Consider the following 12,237-nt stretch of genomic DNA (forward strand, 5'->3'; position numbering starts at 1 on the left):
GTCCCCTTGCACCCCCCCAAACCCACCCCATGCATTGCACCCCCAAACCCACCCCATCCCCCTGCACCCCCCAACCCCACCCCATGCATTGCACCCCCAAACCCACCCCGTCCCCCTTGCACCCCCCCAAACCCACCCCGTCCCCTTGCACCCCCCCAACCCCACCCCATGCATTGCACCCCCCAAACCCACCCCGTCCCCCTGCACCCCCCAAACCCACCCCGTCCCCTTGCACCCCCCCAAACCCGCCCCATCCCTCTGCATCCCCCAAACCTGCCCCATCCCTCTGCACCCCCCAAACCCACCCCGTCCCCTTGCACCCCCCCAAACCTGCCCCATGCATTGCACCCCCAAACCCACCCCGTCCCCCTTGCACCCCCCCAAACCCACCCCGTCCCCTTGCACCCCCCCAAACCCACCCCATGCATTGCACCCCCAAACCCACCCCGTCCTCCTGCACCCCCCAAACCCACCCCGTCCCCCCCCCGGCGCACCGCAGAGCCCAGGCGCAGCGAGTGCATTCGCAGGGCGGCTGCCACCAGCCGGGCGCCCACCGCTGCCACCTTTATTCCGGGTGGTGCTGGGGGGTGGGGGGGAGACAGCGAGGAGGAGGAGGAGGAGGAGGAAGAGCGGGGCCGCCTCACTCGGCCGAGCCCTTGGGGCGCCGCTTGGAGGGGGGCACGAGGTGGCGGGGCAGGTCGGCGGGCAGCCCGCGGCCCTCCAGCTTGGCGCCGATGAGGTGGCTGGCCAGGGCGAACTCCTCGTGGTCCAGCATGCCGTCGCGGTCCACGTCGCTCAGCTGCCAGATGCGGCCCAGCACCGAGTTGGGCAGCTTGGTGCTCACCATCCAGCTGCGCGCCTTGGAGCCGCTCAGCTTGCCGTCCAGCGGCGACAGCGTGTAGAAGATCTCGTCGTACTTGGGCTTGTCCTTGGTGACCACCCACTCGTCGTCCGGCCCGGCCCCGGCTTCCTCCTCCTCCTCCTCCTCGCCCGCTCCCTCCACGAAGGGGCCGCGGCGGGCGCCCTCGAAAGCGCCGCCCTGCACCCCGGCCTCGGGCCCCGCCAGCTCCTCGCGCCGCAGCAGCGGCACCAGCGCCGCCACGTCGCGGCCCAGCAGCTCCTCCAGCGCCTCCAGCATCCGGCCCTTCAGCCCCCGCAGCTTCCCGAAGTCCTGCGCCAGCAGCAGCTCCTGCACCCGCCGCCCCCGGGGGGGTTGGGGGGGACGGACTCGGTTATCGGGGCGGCCGGCGCGCCGCGCGGGCCCACGCCAGCCGCTTAGCAGGCTGCAATCCAGGCTGCCAAAGGCCGGTTACCGGACCCCCCCCACCCCGGGGGGCAAAAAAGTGCCTTAAAGCCGGTGATCCGGGTGCCAAAGAGCAGGTTATCCGGGTGCAATAAAGGCTGCAAAAGGCAGGTTATCAGACCCCCCCGCCCCGGGCAAAAAAGTGCATTAAAGCTGGTTATCCAGGTGCCAAAGAGCAGGTTATCCGGGTGCAATAAAGGCTGCAACAGGACAGTTATTGGACCCCCCGCCCCGGGCAAAAAAGTGCATTAAAGCTGGTTATCCGGGTGCAAAAGAGACAGTTACCCAGGTGCAAAAGAGCAGGTTATCCAGGTGCAATAAAGGCTGCAAAAGGCAGGTTATCAGACCCCCCCGCCCCGGGCAAAAAAGTGCATTAAAGCTGGTTATCCGGGTGCAAAAGAGACAGTTACCCAGGTGCAAAAGAGCAGGTTATCCAGGTGCACTAAAGGCTGCAAAAGGCAGGTTATCAGACCCCCCCGCCCCGGGCAAAAAAGTGCATTAAAGCCGGTTACCCGGGTGCAAAAGAGCAGGTTATCCGGGTGCAATAAAGACTGCAAAAAGCCAGTTAGTGGATTCCACAGTGCCAAAAAGTGCATTAAATTCGGTTAGCCAGAGGCAAAAGAGCAGGTTAACTGGGTGCAACAAAGGCTGCAAAAATCCAGTTATTGGAACCCCCCTCCCCCCCCGGGGCAAAAAAAGCAGGCTAAAGCCAGTGAGCCGGGTGCAAATGAGCCGGTTACCCAGGTGCAATAAAGACTACAAAAGGCCCCCGGGTGCAAAACAGGTGCATTAAAGCTGGTTATCCAGGTGCAAAAGAGCAGGTTATCCGGGTGCAATAAAGGCTACAAAAAGCCAGTTATCGGACCCTCCCCCCCGGGGGGGGGCAAAAAACCCAGTTAAGGTCAGTTATGCGGGTGCAAAAACGATAGTTACAGGGGTGCAACAAACATTGCAAAAAAAGCCACTTCTTGGACCCCCCCCGCGCGCGGACCAGAGCCGGTTATCCGGGTGCCGCAGAGCCGGTTCTCGGGCGCCGCGGTGCACAACCCAAGGCCGGCGGCAGGCGGCTATGGGGGTGCGCAGAGGCGCTGGGCAGCCCCCCGCCCGGGGCCGCTCACCTGCATGCGGGCGCAGTCGGGGAAGTCTCCGGGCGGGATGTGATGCTCCAGCTGGATCTTGGCGAAGACCAGGGGCAGCTTGGCGATGAGCTGCTTCTTCTTGTTGTCCTTGCCGAAGACCGAGGGCATCTCCTTCTTCAGGTGGCTGATGATGTGAGCGTGCACCTGCGGCGCGGGCCGGGGCGTCGCCGCGGGGCCCAGGCGTCCGGGCTGCCCCCGGCCCTGGCCCCAGCGCCGCCCGGACGCCTGGGTCCCCCGCCCTGCTCCTGCTGATGGGGGTTTGGGGGAGGTTTGGAGGGTTTTTTTTTTTGGGGGGGGGAAGGGGAGAGGGGTTGGGATGCCCAAAGATTGGTCACTGCCGGGGGGGGGGGGTCCTGCGGGATTGCAGTGCGGGGGGGTCCTGGTTGGTGTCCCCGTCCCCATCCCCATCTCCATCCCCGTTCCCGTTCCCATCCCCATCCCCGTCTCCATCCCCATCCCCATCCCCATCTCCATCCCTGTCTCCATCCCCATCCCTACTCTCATCCTCATCCCTGCTCCCATCCCCGTCCCCATCTCATCCTGTCCCCGCCACTATCCCATTTCCATTCCATCCCATTCCCATCCTCATCCCTATCCCATCTCCATCCCTATTCCCATCTCTGTTCCCATCCCATCCCCATCCCTGTCCCTGTCCCCCTCCCATCTCCATCCCCATCTCCATCCCATTCCGATCCCCACACCGTTCCCATCTCTGTTCCCATCCCCATCCCTGTCCCTGTTCCCCCTCCTACCCATCCCCATCCCCATCTCCATCCCCATCCCGTTCCCATCCCCATCCCAGTCCCTGTCCCCCCTCCTACCCATCCCCATCTGCATCTCCATCTCCATTCCCACCCCATCCCCATCTCCATCCCATCCCCATCTCCATCCCCATCCCGTTCCCATCCCCATCCCTGTCCCCCTCCCATCTCCATCCCATCCCGATCCCCACGACGTTCCCATCTCTGTTCCCATCCCCATCCCTGTCCCTGTTCCCCCTCCTACCCATCCCCATCTGCATCTCCATCCCCACCCCATCTCCATCTCCATCCCGTCCCCATCCCTGTCCCTGTCCCATCCCCACCCTGTTCCCACCCCGTTCCCATCCCCGTCCCATCCCCACCCCGTTCCCATCCCCGTCCCCGTCCCGCCCGGGGCTGCGTGCGGGAGCCGCCTTGGCCCCCGTCCTGGAAAATCCCGGCGCCGCTGGCGGGGCCGCGGGGCCGCTCCGGGCGGGAGGAAGCCCTGGGCGCACAAAGGGCCGCGGCCGCAGGTGGCCGGAAGAGATAAGGCCGAGCGGGAGGGAAAGCGGAGCTGGAAAATCGCCGCCAGCCCCCGACCCCCGGCTTCCGCCCGGCCGCGGCCCGACGCCAGGGTGAGGGGCTCGGGCTGGACCCAACGCCCCGGCGAGGGGGGGTCCCGGTGGCGGGAGGACCCAGAGCGGGACCACGTGGGGGGGGGAAGGAGGGGGGATTGGATGTTAATTACTCCTTAATGAGGGCTGCGGAAGGCTCTGCCTCGTCGGAAACTGCTAACGAGGAAACCGGGTGCAGGATGCGGCCGGGCCGGGGGCCACCGCCCCCCCGGGGCTATTGTTGGAGGCAGCCGGAGCTGGGGACGTGGGGGGACCCATGCCAGGACCCCCCTGCTGGGGGGGACCCAGGCGTCCTGCCCCCCCGACTGCGGGGCCTCTGTGTCCTCCAGAGCCGGGAGGAACCCAGGTGTCCTGGTCCCAGCTCTGGTCTGCAGGAACCAGAGCCAGGAGAGGACCCAGGCGTCCTGGTCCCAGCCCCGGTCCATGGGAACCAGAGCCAGGAGAGGACCCAGGTGTCCTGGTCCCAGCTCTGGTCTGCGGGAACCAGAGCCAGGAGAGGACCCAGGTGTCCTGGTCCACGGGAACCAGAGCCAGGAGAGGACTCAGGTGTCCTGGTCCCAGCTCTGGTCCGCGGGAACCGGAGCCAGGAGAGGACCCAGGTGTCCTGGTCCCAGCTCTGGTCTGTGGGAACCAGAGCCAGGAGAGGACCCAGGTGTCCTGGTCCCAGCTCTGGTCCACGGGAACCAGAGCCAGGAGAGGACCCAGGTGTCCTGGTCCCAGCTCCGGTCTGTGGGAACCGGAGCCAGGAGAGGACCCAGGTGTCCTGGTCCACGGGAACCAGAGCCAGGAGAGGACCTAGGTGTCCTGGTCCCAGCTCTGGTCCACGGGAACCGGAGCCAGGAGAGGACTCAGGTGTCCTGGTCCACAGGAACCGGAGCCAGGAGAGGACCCAGGTGTCCTGGTCCCAGCTCTGGTCTGCAGGAACCAGAGCCAGGAGAGGACTCAGGTGTCCTGGTCCCAGCTCTGGTCTGCGGGAACCAGAGCCAGGAGAGGACCCAGGTGTCCTGGTCCCAGCTCTGGTCCACGGGAACCGGAGCCAGGAGAGGACCCAGGTGTCCTGGTCCACGGGAACCGGAGCCAGGAGAGGACCCAGGTGTCCTGGTCCCAGCTCCGGTCTGTGGGAACCGGAGCCAGGAGAGGACCCAGGTGTCCTGGTCCACAGGAACCAGAGCCAGGAGAGGACCCAGGTGTCCTGGTCCCAGCTCTGGTCCGCGGGAACCGGAGCCAGGAGAGGACCCAGGTGTCCTGGTCCACGGGAACCAGAGCCAGGAGAGGACCCAGGCGTCCTGGTCCCAGCTCTGGTCTGTGGGAACCGGAGCCAGGAGAGGACCCAGGTGTCCTGGTCCATGGGAACCAGAGCCAGGAGAGGACCCAGGTGTCCTGGTCCCTGCCCCGGTCTGCGGGAACCGGAGCCAGGAGAGGACCCAGGCGTCCTGGTCCCAGCTCTGGTCTGTGGGAACCGGAGCCAGGAGAGGACCCAGGTGTCCTGGTCCATGGGAACCAGAGCCAGGAGAGGACCCAGGTGTCCTGGTCCCAGCTCTGGTCTGCGGGAACCAGAGCCAGGAGAGGACCCAGGTGTCCTGGTCCACGGGAACCAGAGCCAGGAGAGGACCCAGGTGTCCTGGTCCCAGCTCTGGTCTGCGGGAACCAGAGCCAGGAGAGGACCCAGGTGTCCTGGTCCCAGCTCTGGTCTGCGGGAACCAGAGCCAGGAGAGGACCCCGGCGTCCTGGCCTGGCTCCGGTCCGCGGGGCCCCGGCGTCCGGGCGGCGCACTCACCCGGACGAGGCGAGCCCGCTTGACGAGGTCGTTGAGCTTCCTCAGGGCCGAGTTGCGGGGCAGGTTCTGGATGTCCTGGAACAAGTCCTGCTCCTCCAGCTCGAAGAGCCGCCGGTTGTCGGAGACGAGCAGCGGCTCGGCCCAGAAGGAGCCGATGAAGACGCGCAGCACCTCGGGGGTGTTGAACACCTTCCCCAGGGACCACATCAGCGCCCCGTAGACCCGCATCAGCTGCTGCGTCTCCACCATGTCGGCCTTGTTCAGGACCACCCGGATCTTGTCCTCGTTGCCCTTGAGGGCTCGGATGGCCTCCGAGAACTCGTCCGAGATCTCCAGCTTGTGGGCGTCGAAGAGGAGGATGATGAGGTCGACGCGCTCGGCGAACCACTGCAGCACGGCCGCGAAGTCGTAGCCTGCGGGGAGCGGAGGGGAAGCGGCGGCAAGGGGCCGGCGCGGGGCGAAGCCCCCGGCACGTTGCACGGGGGGCTGCTTTGCACGGCCCCGGCGCATTGCCTTGCACCACCCCGATCCCTCTGTGCCGTCTGAACCGTGCACGGCCCCGGCGCATCGCCCTGCATCACCCCGATCCCCCTGCACCGTCCCGAACCGTGCACGGCCCCGGCGCATCGCCCTGCATCACCCCGATCCCCCTGCACCGTCCCGAACCGTGCACGGCCCCGGCGCATCGCCCTGCATCACCCCGATCCCTCTGTGCCGCCCCAAATCGTGCACGGCCCCAGCACATCGCCCTGCACCACCCCGATCCCTCTGCACCGTCCGAACCGTGCACGGCCCCGGCACGTCGCCCTGCACCGCCCCGATCCCCCCGTGCACCATCCTGAGCTGTGCATGGCCCCAGCACGTCACCTTGCACCATCCCGATGCCCTGTGCACCGTCCCGAACCGTGCACGGCCCCAGCACATTGCCCTGCACTGCCCCGATCCCCCCTGCACCATCCCAAACCATGCATAGCCCTGGCACGCTGCCTTGCACCGCCCCAATCCCCCCTGCACCGTCCCGAGCTGTGCACAGCCCTGGCACGTCACCCTGCACTGCCCTGATCCCCTCTGCACCATCCCAAACCGTGCACGGCCCCAATGCCCTGTGCACTGTCCCGAAACACGCACGGCCCTGGCACATTGCCTGCACTGCCCCGATCCCCCCTGCACCGTCCCGAGCAGTGCACGGCCCTGATCCTGGCGTGTGCGCACCCCAGACCCCTGCACAACCCCAATCCTTGCACGTGCACAGTCCACGCTCGTGCCCAACCCCAAGACCCCTGTGTGCCCAGGCCTGGCCCACACGCGGTCCCAATCCCTGCACGTGCCAGGTCCAAACCCGTGTGCAACCCCAATCCAGCCCTTGCACAGCCCTGACCCCGAACCCCCCACGTGTGGCCCAGACCCGTGCACGGCCCTGCTCCCCCTCTGCATGACCCGAATTCCCGCACGTACGCAGTCCAGACCCGTGCATGGCCCTGATCCAGCCCTTGCACAGCCCTGACCCCGTGCACGGCCCCAATCCAGCCCTTGCAGAGCCCTGACCCCGTGCACAGCCCCGATCCAGCCCTTGCACAGCCCTGACCCCGTGCACGGCCCCAATCCAGCCCTTGCACAGCCCTGACCCCGTGCACGGCCCCGAACCCCCCACGCACGGCCCTGACCCCGAGCCCCCGTGCGCGGCGGCGGCGGCCTCCCCGGTGCCCCTCGGCCGGCCGCTGCGCAGCACCAAAAAAGGAATCGGCGCCGCGGCCGGAGCGGCGGCTGGGACGGGATCGGGGGCACCGCTGGAGCCGCAGCTGGACGGCTGGGAGGGGGCTGCGCGGGGGCGGGCGGCTGCCCGTGCACAGCTGGAGAGTGCGGCGGGGCCCTGCTGCACATCTGGAGCCGTGCCCAGAGACGGGGTGGGTGGGGGGCACAGCTGGGCCCATGCTCAGAGATCGGGGGGTTGGGGCACATCCGTGCCCCACACTCGGAGACTGGGGGGCTTTGGGGGGCACATCTGGGCCAGACCTCAGAGAAAGGGAAATTGAGGGGGGCACATCTGGACCCCCAAACAGTAATGGGGGTGGCTGTGGGGCACATCTGGACCCACACCTGGAGATGTGGGTCTGGGGGGGCACATGTCTGGACCCAGAGCTGATCAGAGGGGCCTGGGGGCCCATCTGGACCCACAGCAGGAGCCCCGGGGGCCCCTCTGGGCACATCTGGGGCCGACAGCTGGAATCGGGGCTGTTCCATGGGGGCACATCTGGGACGCACAGCTGGGGGTGGGTCCCATGGGTGGGGGGGAGGTGGCACATCTGGGCCGTACGCGAAGCTGCGGGCTCTGGGGGCACATCTGGCCCCCCAGCCGGCGCTGCTCGGCGGGTGCACCGAGCGCGGGGGGCCTCGGCGGCCCGGCCCGGCCTTACCCCGGCTGACGCGCTGCTTGGCCCCGGAGAGGATGCCCGGCGTGTCGATGAGGCTGATGCTCTCCAGCACCTGGTTGGGCAGGTGGGCGCACATGAACCTGGGGGCGGGAGACGCCGTGTTAGCGCCCGGACGCCTGGGCCCCTCGCCCGGGCTTGGCGGGGAGGGTGAGGGGGCCGGTCCCCAAATGCAGGGTGCCCCCCAGGGGCGATTGCACCAGCCCGGACGCCTGGGTCCCTCGCCCGGGTTTGGGGGCACGAGGGGCCGGTCCCCAAGTGCAGGGTGCCCCCCGGGGGCGATTGCACCAGCCCGGACGCCTGGGTCCCTCGCCCGGGTTTGGGGGCACGAGGGGCCGGTCCCCAAGTGCAGGGTGCCCCCCGGGGGCGCTTGCACCAGCCCGGACGCCTGGGTCCCTCGCCCGGGTTTGGGGGCACGAGGGGCCGGTCCCCAAATGCAGGGTGCCCCCTGGGGGCGCTTGCACCAGCCCGGACGCCTGGGTCCCTTGCCTGGGTTTGGGGGCACGAGGGGCCGGTCCCCAAGTACAGGGTGCCCCCCGGGGGCGATTGCACCAGCCCGGACGCCTGGGTCCCTTGCCTGGGTTTGGGGGCACGAGGGGCCGGTCCCCAAGTGCAGGGTGCCCCCCGGGGGCGATTGCACCAGCCCGGACGCCTGGGTCCCTCGCCCGGGTTTGGGGGCACGAGGGGCCGGTCCCCAAGTGCAGGGTGCCCCCCGGGGGCGATTGCACCAGCTGCCCCCCGAAAGCGGCGGGGAGGGCTCAGGCGTGCAAGCGCCTTGGCTCCGGAGGAAGCGGGGCCGGGCCAAGGTAAACAGCGCTAAAAATACTGCAAAAACCACTCCCCGTGGGATCCCTTCCCAGGCCGGGCGGGCGGGCGGCGCGGGGGTCCCCGGTGCAGCGCTGCAGCGGGGCCTCGGCCGTCCCCCCGCGCCGCGGCCGGCTCCCAAATGCCCGCGGTTGCTCGGGGGCGCCGGATGCGGCCGCTGCAGAAGAGGGGCGGGCTGGCTCGGCGGCCTGCTCCGAGCCCCGGCGCGCGCCGGGCGCCGAGCGAGCGGGCAAGAGGCTGCTCGGGAGCCCAGCGGCGACGTGACTCACGGCTCCACGCCCTGCGTGCCAGCGGCAGGGCGGGAGAGCCGCCAGCAGCGCCGCGCCGCTGCTCTGGGAACGGACGGCCCCGGCGCAGCCCCCCGCGCGGCGAGGCGGTCGCGGGCCTGAGCCTCGGCAGCAATTAGCGATCCTAATGATGTGCACCACCGCAACCCTAACTGCGTGCACCCCTGCAGCCCTGCGTGCACCCCTGCAGCCCTGAGTGCACCATTGCAGCCCTGCGTGCACCATTGCAGCCCTGCGTGCACCATTGCAGCCTTGTGTGCACCATTGCAGCCCTGTGTGCACCGTTTGCAACCCTAACTGCATGCACCGTTGCAGCCCTAACTGCGTGCACCACTGCAATCCTAACTGCGTGCACCCTGCAGCCCTGCATGCACCGTTGCAGCCTTGCATGCACCATTGCAGCCCTGCGTGCACCGTTGCAACCCTAACTGCGTGCACCACTGCAATCCTAACTGCGTGCACCCCTGCAGCCCTGCGTGCACCCCTGCAGCCCTGCGTGCACCCCTGCAGCCCTGACTGCACCACTGCAGCCTTGCGTGCACCATTGCAGCCTTGCGTGCACCACTGCAGCCCTAACTGCGTGCAGCCCTGCAGCCCTGACTGCACCGTTGCAGCCTTGCATGCACCATTGCAGCCCTGCGTGCACCGTTGCAACCCTAACTGCGTGCACCGTTGCAGCCCTAACTGCGTGCACCACTGCAGCCCTAACTGCGTGTTCCACTGCAACCCTAACTGCATGCACCTCTGCAGCCCTATGTGCACCGTTGCAGCCCTGCGTGCAGCCCTGCGTGCAGCCCTGCACACCTACGTGCGCTATTGCAACCCTAATTGCATTCACCGTTGCAACCCTGGCCGCACGCTACTGCAACCCTAACTGCGCACACCACTGCAGCCCTAACTGCGCGCACCGTTGCGACCCAAGTGCACCACCGCAACCCCAATCGCACGCAGCATTGCAGCCCTAACTGCACGCACCACTGCAGCCCTGGCTATGCGCCCTGTTGCAACCTTAGCAGCGTGCACGATTGCACCGCTAACCAAACGCACCACTGCAACCCCAATCGCACGCAGCATTGCAGCCCTAACTGCGCGCACCACTGCAACCCCAAACTAAGCGCTATCGTGACCCCACTTGCAGGCACTGCTGCAGCCCGGTGCGCGCTACTGCAGCTCTGCTGCAACCCTCACTATGCGCCCTGTTGCAGCCCTAGCTGCAAGCTCTATCGCAGGCCCGACTACGTGCGGTATTGCCCTAGCTGCTCGCACGGCTGCCAGCGCATCTGCAGCCCTGACGCTTTCTTTCCGAGGCGGCCCGGGGAGGGCCGGCACTGGGGCACAGGGGCCTTGGCAGGCAGCGCCGCTGCATTCCTGAAGCCTGGCTCATGCCGGGGCCCGCAGGGAGACGCCGCTGGCTTCCCCTCCGCCGCGCAGCGGGCTGGGAGCGATGCCCCGCGCCTCCGCCAGCCGGGGACCCCCGCCGCCCCCCGGCTGGGGGGGAGCAGCCAGGGCGGCTTTCTGCTTTGCTGCGCCCGCAGCTCGGGAACCCCCCCGCGCGCCGGCCGGGGGGAGGCCCGGCGGGGTTTTTTCCATGCGGGGAAGGGGCCAGTGGGCGATTCCCCGAGCTGGGCGCGAGCAGGCGAAGCGTTTCCCCGGCCAAAAGAAGTTTCCAAACGTTTCTGGCCGAAAGGCTCCACTTTAGAGGGAACGTCAACAAATAGAAGGAACAACAAAAAAAATAGAAAAAAAAGGCAAGCGAGAGCATCCGCTGTCGGCTTGGCAGATGCTGCCCCGCTGCAAAAGAGGGGTGTTAGCGGCACGGGGAGGAGAAGGGGCAGCAGGGCGAAGCGCCGGGGCTTTGGGGCTATTGCAGGGGAGAGGGGGGCCGGGGAGGCGGCCTCGGGCGCCGGGGCCCCCCCGGGGCTGCACTCACCGGTTGAGGAAGGTGTTGCCGAAGGGGTTGAGCTTGCGGAAAGGCTTCTTGGGGTCGACGATGAGGGCGTTGCCCGGCGTGATGCCCTCGGTCTCGCCGTGCATGACGGCCACGAAGGAGTCGGTGGTGGGCTCGGGCCCGATGCGGCTGCCGGGGATGTCCTGCTCCAGCAGGTACTTGATGAAGGTGGTCTTCCCCGTGGAGTACTGCCCCACCACCAGCACCATGGGCTTGCTGTCGAAGTCGGCGTCCTCCAGGGCCGGCGAGTGGAAGTCGTGGAAGCGGTAAAACTCCTCCACCGGCAGCAGCTTCTTCTTGTAGAGCTCCTTGAGCCCCTCGGTGACGGTGCGGATCACCTCGGGGTTCTTCTTCTCCTGCTTCTTCATCCAGCTGAACATGCTGGGCCGGCGGCGGGGGCGCGGGGGCCGCGGGGGGCGCGGGGGGCGCGGGCCGGGGTCTCTCCGGGGGGGCGCCGCGGAGCGTGGGAATTCCGCTGGCGCAGTTCCCGCGCCGGCGCCGCCGCTCGGACGAGGCTCCGCGTCGGCTTCGGCCTCCGGACGGCGAGAGCAAGAATAATCCCCGGCGGCGATTTCTCCTCTTGCCCGTGGGGAGGTGACTGTGTTTTCTTCCTCCCCCCGCGAGAAAAAAGATTTAAAAAAAAAAAAAAAAAAAGCAAGCGGGGAACTGTCAGAGCGGTGGAAGCAGGCGCTGGCTGCGCGGTCCCGGGGGGACGGAGCTGCCGACGCCGCTTCCCGAAGAAAAACACTTTCCCCGGCCAAGGCAACTTTTGTTTTCCTTTTCTTTCTTTCTTTCTTTTCTTTTCTTTTTTTTTTTTTTTAATGGAGGAAAAATCCTGCCCTGGACTCGCAGAAGATCCCGCAGAACATCTGAGGTGGGGCCGGGAGGCGGCCGGGCAGAAAAGGGCCGAGACTCCGGCCCGCGGAGAATACATTAACATAAATTAGCAGCGGGGGGAGAGACCGAGCCGGGGGGGGGCGGCGGGACGGGGGGGGCCGAGACGAGGCAGCCGAACTTGGGAGCCAGCCATGAAAAAAAATCAAATAAATAAATAAAGAAGTAAGGAAATAAATAAATTATCCGGCCTTTCGGGCGGCAGGATCGCGGGCTGCGGCGCCACCAGGCGAGGGATGGCGAGAGAGCCCCGGGGCGGC

The 12,237-nt window shown here is 67.4% G+C and overlaps 1 protein-coding gene across 1 annotated transcript; it reads right to left on the reverse strand.

Moving 5' to 3' along the window:
- Nucleotides 1-522: 522 nt before the first annotated feature.
- On the reverse strand, nt 523-11,952 carry EHD2 (EH domain containing 2). Its single transcript, XM_068910219.1, has 5 exons — nt 11,066-11,952; nt 8,009-8,106; nt 5,595-6,007; nt 2,422-2,586; nt 523-1,189 (listed from the first exon to the last, which is right to left on the reverse strand). Exons 1-5 carry the CDS (start codon nt 11,461-11,463, stop codon nt 641-643), a joined length of 1,623 nt encoding a protein of 540 aa, XP_068766320.1. The 5' UTR covers nt 11,464-11,952; the 3' UTR covers nt 523-640.
- Between the last annotated feature and the right edge of the window lie 285 nt (nt 11,953-12,237).

The sequence above is a fragment of the Struthio camelus genome, chromosome 16, assembly GCF_040807025.1.
Source record: "Struthio camelus isolate bStrCam1 chromosome 16, bStrCam1.hap1, whole genome shotgun sequence".
Taxonomy (NCBI): domain Eukaryota; kingdom Metazoa; phylum Chordata; class Aves; order Struthioniformes; family Struthionidae; genus Struthio; species Struthio camelus.